Raw genomic sequence first — 27,500 nt, forward strand, 5'->3', positions numbered from 1 at the left:
TGGTGCTCACCTGAGTTCCTGGTAGTTAGTCTCAGTTAAAATAGATCTATGCCTATCGATTAGACGTATCATTAATGTTTAAAATCGCAACGGGTAAGACTCTGGGAGGGTAGATTCGATGACCCACCTCCTCCATTTGCTCCTCCTCCCTTCACACCATCTGCATAATCAGTTATATAAGTGCTTATTTTGATAGTGCTTTTCCATTCGGCTTTCTGATCTTGCCATGGTCTGTGTAACCCACAATCCATCAGAGTGCTTCCTGGTTCATCCCTGGTCATCTGAGCATGATTATAGCGACACACGTAGTAACCAAAGTAATGGAATGCGAACCTTGTAATTTCTTCATCGTTTGTTAACATTTACTGCTAATCGGGCGCTCCTATTGAAGTCGTTTCCAAATTGCCTTTTTTTCTTGTATGTTTTCCTCGCTCAGTCCAAATTCCCTCATATCTCTCTGGAACTAATTTCCACTCTAAATGATATTCCTCCTTCCACAAGTTCTCTTCTTGCAGTAATAACAAGCTCTTCATCTTTCTTCCTGGCCACACCATCTCAATCTTGCTTCTTATGTTTTTCATGTATGATAATCCTGATCTTCCTCTTACCTCCTTAATCCACCTAAGCATCTCTATTTCTGTCTTGCAACCTTTTCTTTTCCCTCCAGGATACTCACATCCCTGCCCCGTACATCATAATTGGCCTCATGACTGGAAAACTTCGAATATTATCAGCTGAAATATGGTTAATCGCACCAGAAAGCACTGACTCTCTCTCTCTCTCTCTCTCTCTCTCTCACACACACACACACACACACACACACACACACACACACACACACACACACACAGGCCACAGAGCAAACAATATATTCACTTTGTTTATGGAGTGGGGGAGGCCGGATTGATATTGCTGGTGGGTCATAGTTTTGGTGGGGACCTCTAGGTGGAAGGCCTATTTTACAGCCATATAGCCCTATTCTTAAATCCCTTCAGCCAGAGGACATTTTTTTCATTGTATTTTTCCTTCCTTCAAGATCATTCTAGTTAGATTAGGAGACCTTTTCTAATGAGCTGGTTGATGTTGTTGTTGTTGTTGTTGTTGTCTTAGGTTCATCTGATTTGTGAACCCGGTAGGCTGGAAGGTTAACTTTCCTCTGCTGCAGTTCACCTTCCTTCTTTCGGGGAACAAGGAAGTAGCTGAGGGACATTTGTATAGCCAGGTAACTGAGCTACCCGACTATGTTAGTGTCACCACATGAAGGCGTCCCTCTCCAGCACCAACTGGAGGGGTTCAGTATAACCTTCATTAACCCCTTCAGTACAAAAGACTTCCCCTAAGCTGTACAAAATCGTTTGCAGGTGGCAAGAATAACCCAATAAAATACGTCATCAGACTGAAAAGTGTAATTTACTGCTATATTCTCTTCACCCTAATTTGACCTAAAATTGCCATCTCTCCTCCTTGAATTTTGAGCTGATTCAATTAACACGAGAATATGATGCTAGTCACGAAGAAAGGCTGTGAAAAGGATGTGGAGCCATAGCACTGTCCTTCCCGCTCAGTGATGTACTAAGGGTCGCAAAAGTGTTGGTGAACAATATGCGTGACACATTTTGGACCACAGAACGAAGGTCACTGAAATATTAATGTCCGACCTACTACACGCTGGTAGCCCTGATGTCGGGAGGTGTCATAAATCACCAACAAGCAATATCCTCTTGAAAATATATGGCAAATATTATGTTCATATACACAGACTTTGTCCATATACAATGAGACGTTGGTATTGTACGCAGTTGTTCGAATGTTTTCGGTAGCCATCGGACCCCCTGTGCACCGATACTTTTGTGACCCATAGTACATGATATAAGCTGCAAAAGAATGAACATCTAGGCCAAGTTAAGATGAAAGAACTATGAGATTTCCCCCGACTGAATGGTATTGTCAGTTAAAGCAAATATAATTCCTAGGAGTGATATATTTTGTTTGCTACAGCTAAGCGTGATATTGCCGTCCCTCCATCTTGAATGTTGAAATACACCAAGAGATTAACACTTGAATATGGTGCTGGTAAGATGGAGTGCCGTGGCAAGGATACCCAGCCGTAATATTGTCTTATTCTGAGGGTGAGTTACGTGAAACAGGCTGTCAAGGGACGAACATATTGGCCAAGTTAAGTGAGTGAACTATCGCCGCAATGAATGTTAAAAGAAGCATTTTTTTTTTTTTTATAGCCTCTGATAATTGTGAATTATATACTTTGACCAAATCCAATGGCGCTAGCCTGAATGGAACCCTCAAATGCAAGAACCACTGCGAGAGGGTTAACTTCTTCATTCGGTTGACTTTTCATATTAGTGTGTCTGAATATACCTTTTACATGATAATCTTTTTATTTTATTCCACAAGCTATCTAAAATCGTCCTTATGGAGCCAGAATGAAGAAGAAAATTTGCCAGTATTTTTAATTTTTTTGTCAAGTTCTGAAGTCATTTCTTGAGATCAGAACAAAATAGTCCAGAGATAGCCTGAGTATTGGTGAAGGGGTCAAAGCGGGAACATCATCAGGGAACTGGAATATGAATAAAATGCTACTCTGACCCTAGCGAAGGGTTCGATATAATCAGTGCGTCAATAATTGGGGATACAAGGCTACAGGGAATATAAGGAGGTAGGAGTCTTCTAGCCTTAATAAAATCGTCTGGGTACAGTCAGAACAAGATCGTCAACTTGAAAATAATAATCTACAAAATAACTAAAACCAGGGCCAAGTTAAGTGAAGAGAACTGTAGCCTTCTCCATCACCCTTACTTAATGTGCAATATGGGTGAACTAAAATTTGGGTCAAGCTAAGGTGAAAGAGCAATAGCATTCTTCATGAACCGAACTGCAAAAGATCTACAGTCTGAGCCAAGTTAAGGTGAAATCACTATAGAATTCCTCATCACGCCCATTTACAGCCTCAGCGTGCATGGGGTGTGTCCATGACGAATCCACTGATAAGCACGGAACTATAATTTGGGTCAAGTAAGGGGAAAGTACTATATCATTCCTAATCGTCCCCACTTACCGCCTCAGTGTGTACGGGATGTGTGGCGAAGACGAGGCCACTGATTAGCACATGACAGTGTGGGAGGCGAAGGGCGGAGAGCAGCACGTGGCAGAACAGCACGCTCACCAGCACGTGCACCACCAGGTTCACCACGTGGTCTCCTAAGCTGCTCTCACCGTATAGCGCGTGCCCCAGTCTGTTGAGAGAAAACAGAGTGAATAAGAGTGTGAGAATAGGAGTAGCAGTTAGAGCAATGGGTTAGAGTTTGAGTGAAAAAAGATCCATGTTTTAAGAGAGAAGGAGAGAGGGAGATAAATGTTGCAAACAGCTTGGTCACCAACACGGTCAGAACCAAGTTGAACAACTGGCCTCTTATGTTCTTCTCTTTATGTCGTGGGTAACAGGAGAGGAAATAAGGACTGAGGCAGCTTAAATCTAGGTGAATGTAAGAGAGAGAGAGAGAGAGAGAGAGTAAATGCATGTGAGAGGTACGAGGCGACAATATGCATGTATGAAAGAGGGGAATGATGTAACACTAATAAAAGCGAGAAAGAGGGGAAAGGAAAAGAAATGACACGCGTGAGGGAGTGAGAAAATGAAAACGAGAGAGTGAGATGGCAGGAATGTGAGCGAATGAGGAAGAGTGAAACAGAATGGAGGATAATATGAATGCAAGTTAGAAATCATTACAGATAAGTAGGAATTTTCTAGTTATCATCATCATTTTATCCTTCTCCTCCTCCTCCTCATCTTCATCATCATCATCATCATCATCACTTTATCCTTCTCCTCCTCCTCCTCCTCCTTATCATCATCAACAACAGCAACAATAGCAGCATTAGGATCGCTCTCACCATGGATATCATCATCAACAACAACTTCGATGAGATCATTATCATCATCATCATCACCATAGTTTACGTAGTTATAACTGCAGTTGTCAGGATCCAGGAGCAAACACAAGAAGACACAAACTAAGGAGAAACTATCATGAGAGTACCAATTAAATGGGCTATAAGCGACATCATTTCACTCAGCCCGCAGTCCACTGAAATCACGTTCAAATGAGTCTGGGGCAACAACAACAACAACAACAACATCATCATCATCAGCAGCAGCAGCAACAATTATAGCAACTTCAAGAGGGGTGTGTCATATCTGCGTTTCGTTTAATATTTCCACTGATGATATTGTAAAAGAAATACAGGGTAGTGCAGTGAATGTTAGAGGGTCCCTAGTGAAAGAGAGAGCGAGGTTAGGGTATAGAAATTGTCCATACTATTGTCTGCTGATGGTATTATTCCAGTAGGTAAAGAGGAGTGGGAGCAGCATGACCTGGTGAATGAGTTTTGGGGCACTGAATGCATCAATGAATAAAGTTGTAATTTATGGAAGGAATGATGTCACGATGTGGGTAGTGGTAAAGAAATGAACATAGGCGCCTTCATATAAGTCGGTGGTGTAATGAGCAAGGAGGCGACTTCAGATGATGAGGTTTGATCAAATGTAGAACAGTGAAAGAGGGAAGAAAGTTTAGATATGAAGGGCGGTTACAAGGAATAGAGAGTTGAGGTAAAAAAAATCGTTGGATGACAGTAATATGATGGAAAAACTAACATATGGCATTGCAGCTTGGACTATGGGGGAAGGTCATGGGTGTTAAAGGAGTAGAAGTGAATCATCTGAGAGGAGCATGTTGGGTAACGTGGGTTGACAGACGAGTGTAGAAACTTGGGTGTGTTGTGGTGTTGATATGGATGTGCTGACAAGAATTAGTAGGAGGGATATCCTGAGATGGTTTAGCCAAGTGGAATATATGAATATTAAGTGGCCAAGAGAATGAATGAGGTACAGAGGAAGAAAGGGTGAGATAGAGACCGAGGATGAAGTAGAAGGAGGGAGCTGAGAGGTATGGATGAAGGAATAAATGAGGGAATGAGTGAGGTGGCAGAAGGACCCTGTTTGAATGAAGGAATGTGGTGAATTTAAGACTGTGGTAGAATGGGTGAAAGAATGGAGGACGGGTGGAATGATGGACTGTTGTGGTATGAATGAATGAAAGACCAGTGAAATAATTTCCTGAAGTGGATTCATTAAAGGACTCAGTTATAATGGACTAAAGCAAAATGAACAAACAAATAATTGTGATGAAAAATGAAGAACTGTGCTGGAATGAAGGACTGTGGTGGAATGACTGAAGGAATGAGAAAGTATGATGGAATGAAAGAAGAACTTTGGAGGAATGAGTGGAGAACTGGTGGAATGAATGAAGATCCGTAGTAGAATGAATGAAGGAAAAGTGGCAAACATAAGAGATTACAGTAGAATGAGGGACTGAGGTGGAATGAGTCAAGAAGTGTGGTCGAATGGAAGACGGTGGTGGAATGATGAAGAGCTGTGGTTGAATGAATGGTAGGCAGTGGCTGAATAAGTGAAGGATTTTGGTGGAATGATGTAATGTGTCAGAATGAAATAAAGAATGTGGTGGAATGAATGAAGAAGGACTGTCGTAGAACGAAGGTCTGTAATGGGAATGAATGTAGAACTGTAGTGGAATGTGTGAAGGACTGTGGAGGAATGAATGAAGGGCTGGAATAAGTCATAAGCGTGAGATGAGTAATTTTCATTTATCAAGTTAATTTTTTCCGAGGTCGGCTTTGATGAAATTCAGGAGACAATGGCAGATAATAGACTGACAGACAGACAGACAGATGAACAGATGGACAGCTAGACAAACTGATAGATAGACATAGATAAATAGATAGATGAATGGATAGATAGCTGGAGGTAGATATACCTCCTTGGATGCAGAAGTAGAGGGAAATACGGATGGCTAATAAGGTGGATATAGAAAGTTGATGAATTAAATTATGAATTAGAATGGCACTCAGTAGAGCGCATACCGCCGCCAAAGCCTTATCTCGCAATGTTAAAGAAGGTGGGAAAAAAAAAAAATCCTGGATCCGCATCTGTATCCTGATCCGCACCAAATTTAATGGAGTGTATTATGGGCCAAGGCCCATTCTTCTGCCAAGTTTCGTGGCAATCCGTCCAGTAGTTTTAGTGTCATCTTGCTTACAAACCAACCAACAAACAAACTAACAAACGGACAGGGGTGAAAACATAACCTCCTTGGCGAAGGTAATGAATAGAGAGAGAGAGAGAGAGAGAGAGACAGACAGACAGACAGACAGAAAGACAGACAGACAGAGACAGAGACAGAGATAGAGAGAGAGAGAGAGAGAGAGAGAGAGAGAGAGAGAGAGAGAGAGAGATGCAGGAAGGGAGAGTGAAGAATGGTGTTCCTTTTCTTTTATGGCAGGAGCACTTGTCGATGAGAGAGAGAGAGAGAGAGAGAGAGAGAGAGAGAGAGAGAGAGAGAGAGAGAGAGAGAGAGAGAGAGAGAGAGAGAGAGATCTGAGAGCCGCGCCTGGTGGGAGAGGAGGAAAAATACACAACACGCACTCTGGACAAAAGAAACTGAGAGAGAGAGAGAGAGAGAGAGAGAGAGAGTTTATGAATGTACATGTGTGTGTGTGTGTGTGTGTGTGTGTGTGTGTGTGTGTGTGTGTGTTTGAACTTGGATGGAGGTGTGCATATGGATGTATGCATATTTATGTTGACACTATGTATGGATGCATGTATTTATGTATGAATGTGTTTGTATGTATGATTTTCCTCACGAGACAGTCTATGCCAAGTTGCCAGGTTTGAATGCTTCTTGGTACTTCTGATCTTCAAGTATATGTACGTATAGTTGGATGAATGTGAGTATTTTTCTATGTATGTATGTGTGCACGTATTCAAGTATATACATAACCTACGTATAAACGTATTCGCTTATGTTTATTACGAAAGGGTAAAATGGAAATGACTGTTTTAGTATATGAGGGTATTGGTATGGGAGAAATAAAGAAAGAGAAATCACTGTAAGATGGAATAATAATGTGTAAATACGCATTAAATAATAAAAAAATAAGAAAAAAAGAAAAAACACACGAGGAACAATGAAAATGTAAGAAATAAAAAAAAAAATGCTGAAATACGTATGTGTAGAAACGAACTAAATGGAAGAGAGTAAGAGAAAGCAAGGAAAATAAAGGAAAAATATGGAGAAAGAGTGCACAATGAAATCAAGGAAAATAGGTAATTATAACAAATAGATAAACATATAGAGAGACAGATAGATATATTAGCAGACTGAGTGACTGATATATAGATTGACAGATTGAGTAACTGATTGCTTGACTGACTGAGATTGATTGAGAAATTGGCAGAATGACTGACTGATTAACTTGTTGATTGACTGATTCATTGACAGGTAGACAGAGAAAAAATTAGCTAGATGGACAGATAAGAAAACAGACAGACACACATAAAAGACAGGTGCTCAAAGGTATCTAAGGCAAAGGAAAGGAAGAGAAGGCAAAGAGAAAATGAAACAGAATTGTGCAAAAGCGTATGAAGGCGAGGCAAGGAAGAGAGAGAGAGGGAGTGAAAATAGAATAGAAATGTTTGAGCACATATGAAATAGAAGAAAGAAATAATGGCTGAAAAATGAGAGAGCCTGGGAGGGAACTGTGAACAAGAAGAGGGGGAAATGGCAAGGGTGAAAAGAGAATAGGCTGACTTGAGAGAGAGAGAGAGAGAGAGAGAGAGAGAGAGAGAGAGAGAGAGAGAGAGAGAGAGAGAGAGGACCAATAATGAGGAAAATGAAAGAATATGAACGTGAAAGAAAGTGTGTGCATGAGTGTGACAGCCCTGTGTGTGTGTGTGTGTGTGTGTGTGTGTGTGTGTGTGTGTGTGTGTGTGTGTGTGTGTGTGTGTGTGTGTGTGTGTGTGTGTGTGTGTGTGTGTGTGTGTGTGTGTGTGTGTGTGTGTGTGTGTGTGTGTGTGTGTGTGTGTGTGTGTGCGAGGCAGAGCAAGGATGATTGTTTGAACGTATGAAAAATAAAGAGTTTTACAGCAACAAAGGAACAGAGGGTGGTTGCTGAAGGAGGGAGAGAGGGACATAAGTGGAGAGAGGAAGAGAATGGAGGAAAGAGGAAGAGAGAGAGACATAAGTGGAGAGAGGGAGAGAATGGAGGAAAGAGGAAGAGAGAAGGACCTAAGTAGGGAGGGGGAGAATGGAGGAAAGAGGAAGAGAGGGGGACATAAATGGAGAGAGAGAACGGAGGAAAGAGGAGGAGAGAGGGACATGAGTGGAGAGAGGGAGAGAATGCAGGAAAGAGGAAGAGAGAGGGACATAACTGAAGAAAGGTTGAGATTGGAGGAATGGCGGAGAGAGATGGGCATAAATGGAGAAGGGGGAGACAACCGTAAAGGATGGAGGGAAGAGGGAGAGAAAGAAGCGACGAGGGAGAGAAATATAGCTGGAGAGAGGAAAGGGAGAAGGAAAGGAAAGGGAGGACGTGGGAAAATGAAGAGATAGAAACCAAGCAGAAGGGAGGAAAGGGAGGAAAGGGAGGAGTTGGCTGGGAATGAAGAGAGTAATGAACGAAAATAAGCTAGACGAAAAGGGAATGAAAAGGAGAGAGAGAGAGAGAGAGAGAGAGGAACAGGGAGTTAGGGGAGTAAATTGGGGAGAAGGGAGAATAGGGTTTGAGAGAGGGAGAGAGAGTAAAAGCCAGGAGAGAGAAGCAGCACAGGTAAAGAAAGAACTGAGAGGACAGAAGAAGTTGAGAGTATACATAAAGATGATATGGAAGGTGGTTGTTAAAGGAGGGAGAGAGGCTCTAAAGAGAGGGACATAATAAAGGAGTGAGAATGAAGGAGAGGGGGAGAAGCGGGAGAGAGGGGAGAGGCAGTAGAGAGAGAAGGAAAGAATTTGCTAGAGAAAGAGCTTAAGGTGAGGAAAAGAGAGGAAACAAGAAAACATGTGAAGGAATAAGAGAGGAAAAGAATGCAGAGAGGAAGGGGAGAAGCAGGAGAGACAGGAGAAAGCAGTAGCATTCTGGAAACAGAGGAAAAAGGAGAAAGGAGAGCAGTGTGAAAATGGAGGAAGAAGGTGGTAAGCAAAGAAAGACGAAGAATAACAGGAAAGGGTGAGAGCGAAGGGAAAACGAATATGAAAGAAGAGAAGAAGAATTCCAAACAGAGAGAAACGAAAGATAAAAAAAAAAAAAACAGAGTACAAAGAGAGAGAGAGAGAGAGAGAGAGAGAGAGAGGATTGACAAGAAGGAGAAATAACTTTGAGGAAGGGAAGAATATGGAAAAGGAAAGATGTTTGACAGAGAAAATCAGAGTTGATGACAATGAGTGTGTTTTTTTTTTTTTTTTTTTTGGTAGGGGAGAATGGAAGGGTTAATGGAAAATGGAGAGAATGTGAGAAACAGGAGAGAAGGGAGAAAGAAGGCCGTGAGAATAAAAAAGAAAATTGACATGAAAAACTTAAAAAGGAGTGAAGAAAAAGAAGTGAGAATTAATACGAAAGAAAAGAAGAGCGATTTCAATATGAGAGTCACTGGTGGAAAGATGTAACAGGAGAGCTGAAGAAAGAGGATTTCCTTAAAGCAAAAAGGAGTTTGGAAAAAAGCCGAAGAAACCGGAAATAAAGACGATTGAAAGATAAAAAAAGAGAGGGAAGGAGACAGACGTTATTGGCAGAAGGCAAGAGAGGATATGGAAGAAAATGTTAGCCAATTTGAGAATATGAAAAAACTAGAGAAGATAATGAGAACAGAGAGAGAGAGAGAGAGAGAGAGAGAGAGACAGACAGACAGACAGACAGACAGAAAGATAGAGACAGACAGAGACAGAGACAGACAGACAGACAGTCAGACAGAGACTCGAGGGAAGGGGCCGGAGAGGAGGAGGAGGACGCGAGAAGGAAGAGTTAGGAAAGGGGACTGTGAAGGGTTGTTGTGTGTGGGAGTAAGAGTGACAGGGACATAGGCTGAGGAGGAAAGTTGAGAGTAAGGGAGAGAGAGTGTGAGAGAGAGGACAATTAGTAAGTAGAGAGAGAGAGAGAGAGAGATCGTGGTAGGTTGTGGCAACCATCATCCACTCACTTGATGTAGTACTGCTTACCATTTCCTTTACCTCTATCATTCTTTGTGTCTGCCCTCTTTTCTTCTTACTTCTCCCTTTCCTTTGCGTCGCTTTTATTATTCCTCTTTGCACTTCAAGTGACTCTACACTGAGTAACAAACGTAAAGGTTTCCTTTAACCCAGGAAACCATTTACAACCCTAGTTGGTTACTATATAGGCAAAAGCCGAGGTGAAATATAGCCTTCAATGGTGCCTCTCTGAACTGGGTAGAGAGACTCGAGGAGGCGTCCACCCAGAAACTAAATCTCTACATTTTTCCCCGCGCCTCGCCACAGAGAGACGCTGTCAACAGCAAGGGAACATCGGTTCACTGCACGCGACAGCACACAAGAGTGGAAATGCAATATGGTGGGAATGAAGGAGACTACAAAAATGCCAGTAAGAATAATGAAGAATGACATATGGAGTAACATGAGTGAATGTGAGTGATAGATATGACAACATTCTTAATGGTGATGATGATGATGAAAATGGTGATACCAGATGGAAAGCGTAGGTGTGTGTGTGTGTGTGTGTGTGTGTGTGTGTGTGTGTGTGTGTGTGTGTGTGTGTGTGTGTGTTAGGGAGTGCGTGTGTAGGAGCAGTAGAGGCTGAGGAAGAGGAGGTGAAGAGGAGAGAATTGTCCATAAAAGCGAGAGGGAGAGATGGAAGCGAGAGGGGGATGATGAGGGGGAAGAGGAAAGGGAAGAGAGGAGGAAAATGAAGGGGAGGAAGGGGAAGAGGAGAGGGAGAAGGAAGAGGGGGAGAAGGGGAAAAGGAAATAGAAGATGACAGAGTGAAAATGGGAAGAGCAGGAGGAGAAGGAACGGAAGGAAAAGTTTAGTAGTTAGGGAAGAGGAGAGGAGGAAAAAGAAAGGGGTGATGAAGGAAGCAGAACGAGAGGGAGAAGGAAGAAACGGAAAATGAGAAGGAGAGTAAAAGGGAAATGAAATAGTGATAAACGGATGGAAGTGAGGCAATAATTTGGATTTTTAAAAATGAAAGGAGAGATATAAAGAAGGATGTGAGAGGAAGAGGTGAAAAATGGGAGGAAGAGATGGAACCGCTGAGAAACTACGTGACAGGTAAAAGAGACGAGAATGAGGAAGGGGAGAAAGACGGAGGAGAGAAGGAATGGATTAAGAACTGAGGATGAGGAGAGGAGAAAGAGAAGGGGATGATATGATCGTGTAAATGAAGAAGAAAGATGAAGGGAAGGAACAAAAGAAAGAGAGAATGGAAGAGGAAGTAGGGAGAGAGAGAGAGAGAGAGAGAGAGAGAGAGAGAGAGAGAGAGAGAGAGAAGAGGATGAGGAGAAACAGGGAAGAAACCGAAGAGTGAAGAGAAGTGAGAAAGAATAAGGTACTGAAGTGAGAGCGGCCAGATGAGGGAAGAGGAAAGGGAAAGGACTGAGGTAATGACGATAATAATGACAAAGAAGGGGAATGAAGCCGAAAGAGAAGCACGACGACGGAGAGAGAGGGGGGGGGGAGAGAGCGAGAGAGAATTTAAGCTAATGGGAAGAACAGTAATAACTAAGGGACTGGTGATAAGAAAATGAAAAATATTAATGACAAAAATAATGAGTTAATAATATACAAAAAGACAATACAAATTAATTCCTTCATTTTGGTTACTTTTTAAAAGACAATTTAGCCTTTTTTCAGGATTTTGTTAATTTTAGGAAAGATTTTTTTTTTTTTTTTGTATCAAGGGACTTACTGAAGGCTACAACTAAGCCATTTAGTTTGAAAATTCTCTCCTTAGCTAAATAAAGAATAAAAAAAAAAATAACTACAAGAATAAAGTAATGAATACGCCACAGTGCTGAAGGGGTTATAGAATGGACAGAAGGAAGAAGAACAAATGGGAAACACGAGACGGAACAAAAGAGAACAAGGGTGAACAGAGAACACACACAAACAGTTCCTTGCCGGCCTACAAATGGAGAAGCAATCCGAGAGGAAAAATAGCAAGCAATATCTATATCAAAGTGAGCGATTGTTTCTTTTATATAGCCAGTGTGCGGCTCTAGCAATCTCTCTCTCTCTCTCTCTCTCTCTCTCTCTCTCTCATCCAAGTCCATCAAGTTATTTCCCACTTCTGGTTCATTCATCCATCAAGTTTTCACCACTTCTGTTCCATTCATCTCTTCACTCACCCACTCATCCACCTACCCACCGTCTACCCTTCATTCCATTTTTTTTATTTTGTCACAGAGCTTTAGTCCGATTCCTCACTTTTTTTTTTTCACTTTACTTTCCGTTCGTCCCTTTTTTTTAACACCGCCTGGTCGTCATTCTCAATTCCCAGTCCCCTCCGTTCTCAGCCTGATACCCCTTTACCTAGATCCAAATACTCTTTGGCTATTTTGTACCCCCTTTTTTCCTCATTGTTTTTGAGGGATACTGTGATGTATTGGTTAGCAGGTCCAGCTCGAAGGTGGAAGAGCCCGAGGTCAACTGGGGGACCTGGATGTAAAATCGACGCATGTTGGATTCTGGGGGATGACTGTGACTTGGAAAATAGTTTAATTTTTGCTTTAATGATCCCCTTAAAATATATTGTATTAGTATATGCTGAGGAATTTAAAATGATATTATGGGGCCTACTGTGATGGAGTCGATTGCCTATGCACTAACTGCCTGTCATCGGATTATTATTTTTATTCCTGTTATTATTATCATCAGTACTAATTGTAGTTTTGGTAGTAGTAGCAGTAGTAGTAGTAGTAGTTTTAGTGGTCTCAACGTGAATCCAGTGGACTGCATGTTGAAGTTACACGTTTTCCTGCAACCCACCATCCTGCCTACGGGGAATAAAGGGGAACTGAGGGACGTTTGAATGTTAAGGCAATTATATTGGTGCCACCACGTGAAGGCGTCCCTCTCCAACACTGTCATTGGAATAAAGAAATCAACGGAGCTACAGCCCGACATTCAAGCCCCTATAAGCACCACTCATTACAATTTCATCCAAGCCGACCTCTTCCATATACAGTTCCTTCTCTTGTCACGGTTTAAATCAACGAGGTTTCCATTATAAGTCTACGGGGCGACAACCTGAATTCTACTTACTAAACATGGCGAGGCAGTTTCCATTCCCTTGCAAATGTCAAACTTTAATTAAACTATTCAGCCGCCTTCCCCTCTCACCTTCTCACGCCCACCTCCCACCTCCACCCACACGCCCCTGCCCTTCACTTCCCCTCCATCCTTTGCTTATTCACGCACATATTCACCTCTCCATCTTCACATTTCCATTTCATCATCTACACGCTCCTACCACCCATTTCACCCACGTCCCTCTCTGCCTCTAACAAGTCATCCACCTATATATCATCTCCCATCCCCATCCACTCATTTACACCTTCCTCTCATCCACTTTCCTGTCATCTACTACGGATTTATGGACTGGTCCATCTATTCATGCCTTCACCCACTCATCCACACATCTCTATCATCCACTTTCTGTCCACCCTCTTCTGATTCACTTATCTTTCCTCTTACCTACTCATCCAAGCTCGACACATGCTCCTGTTATCCTCTGTTGATTCATCCAATTGTTCACTTTCTCACTCCACCAACTACACTTCCATACACTCTACCATCCACTTCATTCACCCTCTTCTCACCCTGCCATCCTTCATTTATTTCCTCACCTGCTGACCTTCACACCTCCACCAGCCTCCGTTCACATGTCAATCATTCATTCTATCCTCATCTACTATTGAATCAGGTACTTGTTTGCTCTCTTACGTACCCAGTAACTCTTCCACACTCTTCTTACCATTCACTTCATCCACATCCCTCTTACCAAATTTATCCACTTGCCCACCTTCTCCCATTCTCATTCACTCATCCAAACACCCCTAAAATCCACTCCTTTTTCGCCCTCTAACAGTTCATCCACCTGTCCACCTTTCATCCCAACCATCCACTCACCCATCCACATTTTCTTATCGCTGTCAGCTCCCCTCTCGTCCTGCATCGATTTGTCCAGCTATTAATTTTTTCACATACATCCACTCATTAAACATTCATCCACTTATCTCTCGCCCTCCAGCATCTAATCTATCTGATCATCAGCTCGCTTCCTCACACCACTACCTACTCGTCCACACTTTTGCCATCCACTTCATCCACATTTGTTTCACCTTGTTCAACTGTTCGCCGTCTCACACCTCCACTCCCTAATCTACATCCATTTCATTCACTTTCCTCTCATCCTCAATCATTTCTTCTGCCTATCCATCTATTCATTTACACCACCAACCTACCCATTTCTCTCTCCTGTGACTGATTCATCCACCTGTCCACTTTTTCTCACTACCGTTCTCTCATCCTCCCACCCCTTCCATCCCCATCATCGTCTTCCTTTATTACTTCACCTTTCTATTCATCTCACGTGCATATTCATTCAACCACTCAAACATCGCGTGCATGATATATACGTTGATTAATTACTCAGGTGTCCTTTAGCACACACTTTCACTCACTCACTCACTTACTCATTTTTTATTTCCTCCAGCCATTCCTTTCACACTGGCGACTCGGTGCTAGAGAGGGACCTTCATGTGGTGGCACCGATATACCTGGGCGGTGGAGCTACCCATTTTTATAAACTCCCCTAGCCTCCTTCCCAATTCACCCTACAGGAGGATCATGGGCTGGAGGAGAGCAGTATCTTCAGCCTGCAGCCCACTGGGTTCACATTTTGATGAGCCTGGTGTTGCAATTACTAATCCTGCTACATTGGTGACACATTTATTCACTGCCTCTCAGTGTAAATTTACTCCCTTCTGTACCCATCCATTTATCGTTCTATCTATCCATATATCAATGTTTTTACCTGTCGTCCTAATTATCCATCTGTTTGTCTTTCTATCCATCCACTAACTCATTCATTCATACATTTTTCCATCGACCCAGTTTTCCATCAACCCACTCAGGAAATCGTTCATCCATACATTCATCCACTTCTACATACCACATTCCTATCCAGCTCTTCATCCACCTGTCTATCAGTAATCCACCTATACACAACTAACACAATTTTGTAATTCTATCCATCTGACTTTCTTCTAATCTCCCAGTCCACCATCTATCCACCTGCTTGTTTTACTTGGCTGTTCATCTACTCATTTACGGTACCTATCACTTTACCTATCGATCTATCTGCTCTACCTCATTTGTCTACCTACCTAATTTCCTGCCAGTTCATCTGTTTATCAGTCAGTTTATTCTCCAGCCAACCCATCTACCCACTCAAGTATCTACAGTTCATCCTATCAGTCTATCACCGTATCTTCCTATCCACCCACAAACTCTATCGATCCATCCATCCATCTCCCAGTCTATCTATCCATCCTCCAATGAATCAGTCCATCCACCCAATTACCCACTCACCTATCAATCAAGAGTCCACCGATCTGTCTACTTGTTCATCTTCCTACCTACCTACCTACCAGCCTACCTACCTACCAACCTGTCAATCCACCCATCTATCAACCAGTCCATGCATCCCCATTTTCTGTGCACCACCCAGCCACATTACGTCCAGGGATAAAAGCGAAGGGAGGGAGGGAGGGGGCTAAAATATTCACAAGGGGGGCACCCACGTCCAGTCTCCCATATTGCCAGTCATACAGTACATATTAAAGAGAGAGAGAGAGAGAGAGAGAGAGAGAGAGAGAGAGAGAGAGAGATTCTGTTTATCTTCACTGTCTAATTTCGAAGTTAATGGCTTATCTGTGTGTCTTTAAGTGCATTTTAAATACCGGTAATTCGTCTCCACTTGACACATTAGAAATCATTTTTGTTTCACACACGAAGCTAATCTTTGTGTGTGTGTGTGTGTGTGTGTGTGTGTGTGTGTGTGTGTGTGTGTGTGTGTGTGTGTGTGTGTGTGTGTGTGTGTGTGTGTGTGTGTGTGTGTGTGTGTGTGTGTGTGTGTGTGTGTGTGTGTGTGTGTGTGTGTGTGTGTGTGTGTGTGTGTGTGTGTGTGTGTGTGTGTGTGTGTGTGTGTGTGTGTGTGTGTGTGTGTGTGTGTGTGTGTGTGTGTGTGTGTGTGTGTGTGTGTGTGTGTGTGTGTGTGTGTGTGTGTGTGTGTGTGTGTGTGTGTGTGTGTGTGTGTGTGTGTGTGTGTGTGTGTGTGTGTGTGTGTGTGTGTGTGTGTGTGTGTGTGTGTGTGTGTGTGTGTGTGTGTGTGTGTGTGTGTGTGTGTGTGTGTGTGTGTGTGTGTGTGTGTGTGTGTGTGTGTGTGTGTGTGTGTGTGTGTGTGTGTGTGTGTGTGTGTGTGTGTGTGTGTGTGTGTGTGTGTGTGTGTGTGTGTGTGTGTGTGTGTGTGTGTGTGTGTGTGTGTGTGTGTGTGTGTGTGTGTGTGTGTGTGTGTGTGTGTGTGTGTGTGTGTGTGTGTGTGTGTGTGTGTGTGTGTGTGTGTGTGTGTGTGTGTGTGTGTGTGTGTGTGTGTGTGTGTGTGTGTGTGTGTGTGTGTGTGTGTGTGTGTGTGTGTGTGTGTGTGTGTGTGTGTGTGTGTGTGTGTGTGTGTGTGTGTGTGTGTGTGTGTGTGTGTGTGTGTGTGTGTGTGTGTGTGTGTGTGTGTGTGTGTGTGTGTGTGTGTGTGTGTGTGTGTGTGTGTGTGTGTGTGTGTGTGTGTGTGTGTGTATTTTTGCTGGAGTATACATTTTTGTTTTTGGCTATGTATGTATTGGTATGTTAACTAAAATGCCAGACCAACATTTGGACATTGCCGATTTATTATTCCTTTCAGTGTGTCTGGCTCTTTGTCCTCTCAGTCCGTCCATTATTTCTCTCTCTCTCTCTCTCTCTCTCTAGACCAGAGGTTCTCAACTAGTTTCAGGCCACGGACCACCAGCCCAGTTAAAATAAAATATTGTGAACCATTTCATTTTAGAGTAATGATAAGCAAAGCCTAGACAACAAATATTTTGGTTTGAAATATATTTCTTACAAACAGAATTTTGAGAAATGATATCAAACAGTAGACAGCTGACATTTTGGTATAATATATATTTCTTACGAATGTAATTTCCAGAAAAGACATGAATACTTATCTAACATTTTGCTGTGAAATTTATTTCTAACAAACAGAATTTTGAAATTAGGTATGGGTATACAACTAATATTTTCCTTTGAAACTTGATTGATTCACTTTTCTTTGTAACCAGACTTTTGGATTTTCTTCTCTCTAACAAGCTTTTCAGTGTTAGGAGTGGTACTTGATAATGCACAACGAATACCGCTTTCCAATGCAAGCCGATTCCTCTGTTTGGACTTAATATGCAACAAACATGAAAATCCGCTCTCACACATGCAAGTTGATGCAAATGGCAAAAGACATCTGACTGCATGTGTTGACAGATTTTGGTAAGAACAATCATACTGACCCAAAAAATTCTAAATAAAAAAATTTCTTAAATAGGAATAATACAATAAAGTGAATGGCCAATTACTTATTTTGAAAAAAAAAAAATCATACTGCATTTTCAATAAATTAAAAAATATATGCACCAATCCTGTTTATTACCAGATATAGTGAACGTCCTGTGGACCACCCAAAAAGTCACCATAGACCACGAGTGGTCCATGGTCCACCAGTTGAGAAACACTGCCCTAAACTCTCACTCCGGCTTTTTGTTTATGACTACAACATCCTTTCACAACTCCTTTTTTTTGTGTGTGTCCTTTAAATATCTTCCCTGCCTCTCATTTCGTTAGTTGTATAAATGACTAGTTGTCTGTCTGTTCTTATTCTCTGTCTACCTGGCTGCCTTTCTGTCGTTTCTGTTTCCCTGTTCTTTCTTCTTACTGTTAATTTCTCTGGTCTCTCTCCCTATATTTATTACCCATATACACTCTTTCACGATTTCCATCTCTCTCTCTCTCTCTCTCTCTCTCTCTCTCTCTCTTTTCATTTGTCATTCTCTCGCTTACTTTCCCATTTTTTTTTCGTTGTTCAATTTGCATTTTTTTTTCTGTCTGTCTATTGGTCTTTTATCATTCTCGATGTCTGTCTGTCCTTTCTATCTGTCTGCATGGCATTTCGTCTCTCTCTCTCTCTCTCTCTCTCTCTCTCTCTCTCTAACTTCCATTAATTTATTAAACACGTTTTCCTCGCTTGTCATTCTGTTATTGGGTTTCCGGTTGTCTGTTCGTCTGCCTCTCTGTCTGTCCTCCCTCTGTGTCTCCCTGTCTGTCTGTCCTCCCTCTGTGTCTCCCTGTCTGTCTGTCCTCCCTCTGTGTCTCCTTGTCTGTCCTCCCTCTGTTTCTGCCTCTGTCTGTCCTCCCTCTGTGTCCGCCTTTCTGTCTGTCCTCTCTCCCTGTCTGCCTTTCTGTCTGTCCTCTCTCCCTGTCTGCCTTTCTGTCTGTCCTCTCTCCCTGTCTGCCTGTCTGTCTGTCCTCTCTCCCTGTCTGCCTGTCTGCCCGTCTGTTTTCTGTCCTCTCTGTTAGTCTGTTCTATCTCCCTCTCTTTTTATGTGTTGGCATTCCTGTCCACAATGTTCTCTCTCCCTTTCGCTCTCTTTTCTCTCTCTCTCTCTCTCTCTCTCTCTCTCTCCTGTGTTTTCTCCTGTTTCGTGTCCTTCTGTTTTATTTTCTCTCTCATCCCCTGTGTTTTCTCTCCCTTTCATTCTCTAAATTCTCTCCCTCTTTTTCTCTCACCTTGTCTTTTTCTTTTCTCTTCCACCCTTTCTCTCGGCTGTTCCTGCCTTTCATTTTCTATTTTCTCTCCCTCTCCCTCTCTTACTTCTCTCTCCCTCCCTCTCTTCCTCCTTTTTTCTCTCTTTTCCTCTCTCACTTCCCTCTGCTCTCTCCCTCCTCTTACTCTCCCCAACACACCTACTCACGTTTTCCATCTGTCACTCTCTTCCTCTCGCTCACTGTCAATTATTTTTTTTCCAATCTCTCTCTCTCTCTCTCTCTCTCTCTCTCTCTCTCTCACACAGACACACACACACACTCCCACTCTCCTTGTCTCTCCCTCCCTTCCTCCCTTTCCTCTCTCCTTGTTTCCACCTTTCTCTCCCTCTCACACCCTCTCTCAGTAATGCCATCACTAACGACCTACACCGACCATTCCCACCCCCTTCTCTCTCTCTCTCTCTCTCTCTCTCTCTGTTTCCATTCCTCACTCTGTCTGCCCTCCTACTTTCTCAGTGCTGCCATATCCCTCTGCATTTCTGTGTCTCACTTCTCCTTCATTGTTTCTCCATTTTTCCTGTTACGCTCACTTTCCTCATCCTTTTTAATTTTTTGTAATTCTTCTCTGTCTCCTTTCTTATCTTTCCCTTTTATTTACCTTTTTTTTTTTTTTTATTTCTGTCCTTCCCTATCCCTCAGCTTCTTTCTCCATCCCTCTTGCTCTCTCCTCTCTGTTTTCTACCTTCCTTATGCATTTCCTTTTCTACACATTTCCATTTATTTCCTTCTCTCTCTCTCTCTCTCTCTCTCTCTCTCTCTCTCTCTAACCTTTTTTTTTGTCATTCTACTTTCCCCCACTCTTTCATCTTTTCTTTCCATCGTTGACTTTTTCCTTCCTCTTAGTCATCTCCCGTCCTCTTTAACATCTTCTCTCTTCATCCCTATCTCCCTTTTCTCTCCCTTTTTCTCCCTTTCTCCCTCCCCCTCCTTATTCCACTTTCCACAATCACCCTTCATTAAGTTCACTTTCCTCAGTTATTCTCCCTCTCTTCTTCCTCCTTCATGTTTCTCTCTATCTGTCCTTTAATCTTTCTTTCATCTTTTTTTGTGTTTCTCTCTCTTGTTCTGTTTCTTATTTTATCTCTCCTTCCTTAATCGTTCCTTCTTCAATTCATTTTTTTTTTTTTGCTATTCTTGCTTTCCCTTTCAACTACCTTCTCTCTCTCTCTCTCTCTCTCTCTCTCTCTCTCTCTCTCTCTCTCTCTCTCTCTCTCTCTCTCTCTCTCTCTCTCTCTCTTCTTTATCCCTTTCTTCCTCCATTCTTCCTCTTTGCTTCTCATTCTCTTCTCTTCTCTCCTCTTCCTCCCGTCTTTCATATTATCTATCATTTACCCTTTGTTACCTCCCTCTCTTCCTCTCTCTCCATTATACCTCTTTTGTTGTATAATTTTTTCGACAGCCTCTCATTTCCTCTCATTCTCTTCCTCACTGCCTCTCTTTTCTAAATCTATCTTTTACCTTCTCTTTTCTCTCTTTCCCTCATTCTATCCAGCTATCTTTCATCCTTCGTTCTTGCCCCTGTCTTCTGCCACCTCTCATTGTCATTCTTTCCATCCCTCTTCCAGCTTTCCTTCTCTCCCTATCTCCGTCCGCCTCTCTTTCTCTTGATGTTTCCCTTCATCTATCTTTCATTCTTCTTCCTATCTCTCATTCATCACTTCCTCTTCCTTATATCAGCGATTCTTGGCCTTTTTTTACATTCTATCAGAGTCCTTTCGCTCATGCTATAAAGAATTCCCTCTGCTTCTCTTCTCTCTTTCCGAGTGTATGTGTCTCTCTTTCAGACTTTTTCCCTTGCGTGTTTTCTGTCTGTTCCTCTTTCTGTGTCTTTCATTTTGTCCTCATTATTCTATCTGTCTACTGTATATGTCTTCTTTTCTGTCTCTCAGCTCTAATATTGTTTCACATCACTGTCTCTCAGTTTTATCAATTTACTCTCATTTTCTTATTCTCTCTCTCTCTCTCTCTCTCTCTCTCTCTCTCCACATCATTTCTAATTCCCACTTTTCCCAAATCCTGCGTCCCGTGGGAGACCCGGAATGGCTTCGAGAGGAGTTGAGGGAAGTGAGCAGAGTGAGCCGAGAGGGAGTAGAGTGAGGAGAGTGAGGAAAATGAGGAGAGTGTGAGGAGAATAATGAAAGAGAGAGGAAAATGAGAAGAGTCAGGAGAACGTGAGGTGAGTGAGTGAGCGAAAAGATAGTACAATGTAGGACGGGAGAGAGAGAGAGAGAGAGAGAGAGAGAGAGAGAGAGAGGGTGAAGACTGGACGGAGTAAGGAAAGGACGCGAGAAAAAGGGAGAAAGGATGAATGCAGAGAAAATGAACAATTATCGGCAGAGAGAAGGAGCGAGGGGAGAGTATAAGAGAATGAAAGGAAGCATGAGGATTAAAGAATGATGATCCTGAGATGTGAACACTATTAGAGAAATGCGAGGTAGCGTGAGGAGAGGGGGGGTGATAAGAGGACTGAAGAGAGAGAGATGAAAATGTGTTGCTAAAGTTAGGTGAGTTTATGGAGAGTGAAAAGAGTGAGGCGGATGTGAGGAGAGTGAGGGTAGAGTGAGTGGGGAGTTAGCTGAAGGGGTGGAGAGTGAGAAATATGAGTAGAGGATGAAGAGAGTGAGGTGAGTGGGGAGAGTGCTGGGAGAGAGTAGATTTAGAGGAGTAGGAGAGTGGGGAGAATAGAGCAGGAGAGAAGAGTAAGAGGAGAGAGGAGAATGAAGAGCGAGAATGAAGGGTGAGAGGAGTGAGGAAAGTGAGGAGACAGTGAAAGGAGCGTGAAGAGTGAGGAGAGTGAGGAGCGCGAGAAAGAAAAGAATAGATGTAAAGAGAATTAATGGATATAGCAGATTTAACAGACAGTAGAGGGAGCCAGGACAGTGAGAAGAGAGTAAAAAGAGTGAGAGGAATATCGGGAGAGGGAAAAGAGTGTGTGGGAGTGAGAAAAGAGAGCTGAGGATGAGGGAAGTGAGGGGAAAAGGAGTACAGAGAAAGGACAGCAAGAGAGAGAGAGAGAGAGAGAGAGAGAGAGGAATGAATGCATAGAAAATGAAAAGAGTGAGGGGAGAGGAAGTGGGTTTGTTGGGAGAATGGGGAGGTAGGGAGGATGTGGGGATGAATGATGGGAAATGTATATTGTAGGTACAGAAAAGAGTGAAGAGAGAGGTGAGGGGAAGTAAATGAGGGGAAGGAAATGGGAAGAGAGTAAAAGGAAGGAAAGAAGAATGTGAGGAAGAAGAGAGGAAGTTAGGGAAAGGAAGGAAGGAAAAAAAGAAGGATGGAAGGAGGGAAGTGATGGGAAGTGAGGGTAAGGAAGGAGAGTAGGGCTGGAAGTAAGGTGGGAAATGACGGAAAAGGGAAAGGGAAAGAAAAGTGAGGGGAAGGAAGAAATGAAGGAGAAAAATGAGGGAAAGGAAGGAGGAAAATGGTAGAAGGAAGACGAGAACTGAGGTGAAGTGAGGGTAAGGAAGGAGGGAGGGAAGGAAGGAAGGAGGGAAGTGAGGGGAGGAGGTAAAAATGCCGGGGTTGAGAGTTCGTCTTTAAGTGGGTGTTTGTGGGCAGGTAGTGGCAGCGGATCCCCACTCCCCCCCTCCCGTCTCTCTCTCTCTCTCTCTCTCTCTCTCTCTCTCTGGAATATCCTGCCCCTTTATCTCACTTGTTTTCTCAGTTCTTATTTCTTCATCCACACACACACACACACACACACACACACACACACACACACACACACACACACACACACACACACACACACACACACACACACACACACACACACACACCTCCAGTCACACTCACTCTAGCTCACTCTTTTTCCTTATCCCACTACGTCCTCTCCATTCGCTCTTTCTCTGATCTCTCTATTTTTTTTCCTGTCTCTTGTCTCTTATGCCTCTTTACATCCTATTTCACGTTTCTCTCCCGCCTTTTCCTCATTTTGAAACTAGTTCTGATGTTTCTTTCTCTCCCTTTCATTTCTTTTCTATTCTCGTTTCATTTTCATTATTCAAATTTCTTATTGTACTTTCAGCTTTACTCATTTTTATTTTTGTCTCCTTTCATTCGCCTTCATTCTCTTTTTTATGGATATTTTTCTTTCATTTTCTCCATTTTTTTTAATTCTCTAATGTTTCAGTTACAAATTCATGCGTTGCCTAGGTGTCATTATCTTTTCCTTTCTCTCTTTTACTTTCTCTCTTTTGCCTTTCTTTTTATTATTCCGTGTACAGTACAACTATATGCATATTTTCTCTCTCTCTCTCTCTCTCTCTCTCTCTCTCTCTCTCTCTCTCTCTCTCTCTCTCTCTCTCTCTCTCTCTCTCTCAAAACATCGTCCCCGCAGTACACTTCATCTATATTTACTCATTCTTGCCTCTCTCCCCTCTTTGTTCCTCCCTCTCTCCCCTTCTTCTCTTCACATACTCTCTCGACTTCCTCTCCCTCTCCCTTTGCTGTGGTCTCTCTATCGGTGTACCCTTCTCCCCCCCCCCTCTCTCTCTCTCTCTCTCTCTTTCTCTTTGTAGTTTTTTTATTTTCTTTATTTTAGCAATCAGTTCTTAAAGATCCTCTTCCTATCCTATCCACAGAAATATTCATTCTTCACCTCTTCTATCTATCTTCTTTTCTACAAGTATTTCCGACTGTATTCCCTTCCCCTTGTCCTCTCTTTCGTCTTACAATCGATACCTCCTTTTGTTTTCCCTTTCTTATTTTTTCTTCGTCCTCTTCCTTTCACAGTGCATCCTCTTCCTCTGGCACACTCCCTATTTCCTCTTTCCCCTTCATCTTCCCCTCTACCCTTTCCTTCCCTGTCCCTCTTCCTCCCCTCCTCATTTAAACTCCTTCCAATTCTTTTTTTTTTTTTTTTAATCCATGTTCCAGCTCCTCCACTTTATACCTTTCCTCTTACATCCATCTCTCCAGCAGTAATACTTTCTCCGCCCTCCCCTTCAAACTTTTTCTCTCCTGTTCCCTACCCAACCTCGACCTACTCTAAACATTTCTCTCTCTCTCTCTCTCTCTCTCTCTCTCTCTCTCTCTCTCTCTCTCTCTCTCTCTCTCTCTCTCTCTCTCTCTCTCTCAAAGCATATCTTCCCTTACTTCTCTCCTCTATCCTCTACTTTCCTCCATCTCTCTCACGCTCCAGACATTTCCATCTTTTCCTTCTTTCCATACCTACCTATCTCTTCCCTCCCCCTCCAAAACACTCTTCCCGTACCCTCCTCACCTCTCTCATTCCCTCTCCACTTCATTCTTCTCCTCTCTCCTTCTTTCCTTCCCCTTCAAACTCTCCTTACCCCATCGTCCCCCTTCCTTGTCACACCTCTTTCCTTCCCATACCTTCCTCCTTCCTCCCTCTCCTTCCTCCTTTCATCTCCCTACAAAAATTATTTCCATCTCCCTCTCCTCTCCTCCAAACGCTTCTTCCCTTACCTCCCTTCCATCTACACCTTCCTCATCCCCCTACAATCTTCTCTTCTGTCGTTCTTCCATCCTCTCTCTTCCATCTCCCTGATCTCCCCGTTTCCCTCCAAGTTTTTTTTCCTTCTCCTCCCCCTCCAAACCTTTCCTCTTGCTCCGCTCTGCTACCCTCTTACCTGCTCCATTACTCCTTCACACCTACTCTTCCCTTTCCCCCCTTCTCCCACCCGTCCCCTCCCCCCACCTCACCCCTCTCTGCCACTCCTCGCCTCTTTGCTCTCACACTCCACTCTTCTCACAACGTTCCTCTCTCACACTTTCCTCTCCCTATCTCACATTTTCCTCTCTCTGCCTCTGTTGGTCTTTCTGTCTGTCTGTCTGTCTCATCCTGCATTCACAGGTTCTCCACACGCCGCTTTTATATTCTTTCCCTCCAAAGCCTCCTCTCTTGTCTTCTCTCTCATTCCTCCACTTACCTTTGTCTCCCCGTCTTTTGTTTCTCTCTCTCTCTCTCTCTCTCTCTCTCTCTCTCTCTCTCTCTCTCTCTCTCAAAATCCTTTATTCTCCCAAATATTTGCTTGTGGATATAAGCTTTTCAGTCCGTTCTGTGAGGCTTTACAATTTTACACCCTTTCCATGCACCAACAGACAGCAATATTCACCCTCACATGTCACTATTTAGGTACTAACACCGAATTATGTATGTATGGAATCAATAATTTTTCCTCTGTGCTTTTCCTTTCCCTGTCCCATTCCTTAGACGGTAAATTAAGTCGGGATGATGATGATGATGATGATGACGACGATAATGGTAATGCTGCTACCAGGCGGTCTTATGCATCTCAGTAAGACCCTCTGGAAGTATGTAAATGGTCAGTAGTCCACCCCTTTACCCTTGAGCACTACTTCCTCCCTGACACTTCATCTCCTGCGTTTAATATTGTCCTTGATGTATGTATTGATAGGGTGATAATCCGCAGTAATGAAGCAATAAGAACGAATGACTCTCTCTCTCTCTCTCTCTCTCTCTCTCTCTCTAGTGCTGTTACGCAAGAGACCCACCGTCCACCCATTTCCCAGGCCCCCACTACCACAAATTCACTGCTACGCTACTCTCTAAAAGCCTGTAATTCTGTCTTTGTGTGTGTGTGTGTGTGTGTGTGTGTGTGAGAGAGAGAGAGAGAGAGAGAGAGAGAGAGAGAGAGATGGGGGGGAGGGAGAGAGAGAGAAAGTGTGTGACGTTAACCCTTCAGTCCGATGACGTATTATCCATTTTAATCTTGTTCATTCCAGATTTTTTTTTAATTTATGTAAAAAAAATAATCGAACAGCACAGGTTAAATATATGACCTTTAATGTTCGCCTAACTAAAACAGGTCTCTCAAAAGCTAAATGAAATCCTGTGAGGTTAGCCAATCTTTAATTACTGAAGTAGGAGTTTATGGGAGAGAATTTTTATATGTCTCTTGTAATCTGACTGATATCATTAATGGGTTGCATGAATAGAGTGTAGATAAACGTTTTTAGAGTTAGCATTAGCGTTGTTATTATTATTATTATTATTATTATTATTATTATTATTATTATTATTATTATTATTATTGCATAAACTGGTAGTCATTCTTCGCATATTAGTAGAAAAGGGTTAAAATTTTCCCACAAACTTCTGGACAGCGAACTCCTTGGCTCCGAAGCTAATTATAATCGTCTGACGGTACCATGGTTAAAATGTAAATGATACCATAGAACTAGTGGGATTAATTAAGGTTCTATTATATATAAATTTTTTCCCAATCGACGGTCGTTCAAGCTGAAGGAATTCGTGTGACAGACGCGAGGATTATATAAAAGAGCCAACATGAAACTATAAGTAATAAAGTACATCATCATCATCTTCACTGCAGAAACATCGTGAGACATTCCACAAAGAATACTTCCATCCCTTTTCTCCCTAACCTGTTTTCTGTTAGACAATTTCATCCATTTGCAGCATATCCTCGCACTTCATCTCTCCATCTAGGTCCACGACTGTTTCTTCGTTTCTTTTTCTGGGTTGTCATTTACAGTAGTTGCCTTGATTTATAATATGGTGCTTATTTTAAGAAGGAAATGACCTGCTCACGCTGAAGTCTGCTTTGTGACTGTTGTGATAATATCCTCTACTTTGTCTGCTCTCTTATCCTGGAAGCTCTCTTTTTCTCTCTCCAATCCACACCTGACATTCTTCTTAAATTTCCTCTCCTAGCACTCTTAAGTATTCATTCCAAGGGTTTCAATATCCTAAAAACATACAATTTCGTCAGTGAGTTTTTGTGTTGGAAAGTGACTCCTCTGTCACTGAACATGAGCGAATTATTGGAAAAGGATGTAGGTATATTTCAATGGCACTCTGATATATTAATCCCCAGTTCAGTTAAGCTCCTTTTATTTAAGCCTTGTTACTTCCAGATGATTTTATTAGCGTTTGGAGAAACTTTTAGAACTTGAAGAATTAAGAGACGGTGGCTGAATCGGTAGAGAGGTGGCCTTTAGTCATGATGGACCCAGGTTCGAGTCCCGGCTGGGGCGGGGAACATTTTAAGGATTTGAATTCCATAAAAGCAGACTTTCCTGATCAACCAGATGACCCGCCGACATGTCATAAAAGTATCCCCGCTAATACCAATACACCAGTCCTTATGAGGTAGCCCTAGCATGTATTCAATATGGACGGTTGGTGTTAGCGCTGAAATGGTGACATGTGGAGGTGCAGGAGGACTACAGGCCCTTGGGATAGGCTACTGCCCCCGAGATATAGGCCCTGAAGCCTTTACCCAGAGCTGGACACATAAAAAAGAAAAAGTCGCTTGGAATCAGTAACAAATAAATAAATAAATAAATAAAACAGACCGTACAGTTGCAGTCAGCAATGCTTTTACACGTTTGGGACTCCGGAATAATGAAGAGAAATAGCCCCTTCCAACCCCTTCATTATATATCAGTAAAGTTCCTTCATTATAACTAGGAGGAGATATTCTTCCTTTTGCTGCACATTCCCCATAGCTCAGTGGCAGAATGAGACAGGACTGAAGCACATCATAATTATTTTCCATAACACTTCTTCGTTACCAGCAATATATACTACCTTTAATCTATTGCTCCAATTCAATCAGTCAAGATGGAGAGACAGTAATTTAACGCATAGTCAAATGAAGCAGGATACTGTTTTTTTTTTTTTTTTTTTTTTTAGCAAGCCATCATTTTTATTTATCTTATTTTCACCTTCTATCACGG

General features: G+C 42.5%; 1 protein-coding gene across 1 annotated transcript in view; it reads right to left on the bottom strand.

The window, feature by feature from the left end:
* The window catches only part of LOC145413516 (protein O-mannosyl-transferase TMTC1-like), a 243,726-nt gene that overhangs the window by 98,410 nt on the left and 117,816 nt on the right, over positions 1 to 27,500 (bottom strand). Inside the window, exon 3 of the mRNA XM_080283212.1 lies at positions 3,074 to 3,251. Coding sequence (XP_080139338.1) covers positions 3,074 to 3,251 — 178 coding nt within the window. The remainder of the gene's footprint in view (positions 1 to 3,073; positions 3,252 to 27,500) is intronic.

Source organism: Coenobita brevimanus, chromosome 96 (assembly GCF_032717465.1).
Source record: "Coenobita brevimanus isolate Jiangsu-jjx chromosome 96, ASM3271746v2, whole genome shotgun sequence".
Classification (NCBI taxonomy): Eukaryota; Metazoa; Arthropoda; class Malacostraca; order Decapoda; family Coenobitidae; genus Coenobita; species Coenobita brevimanus.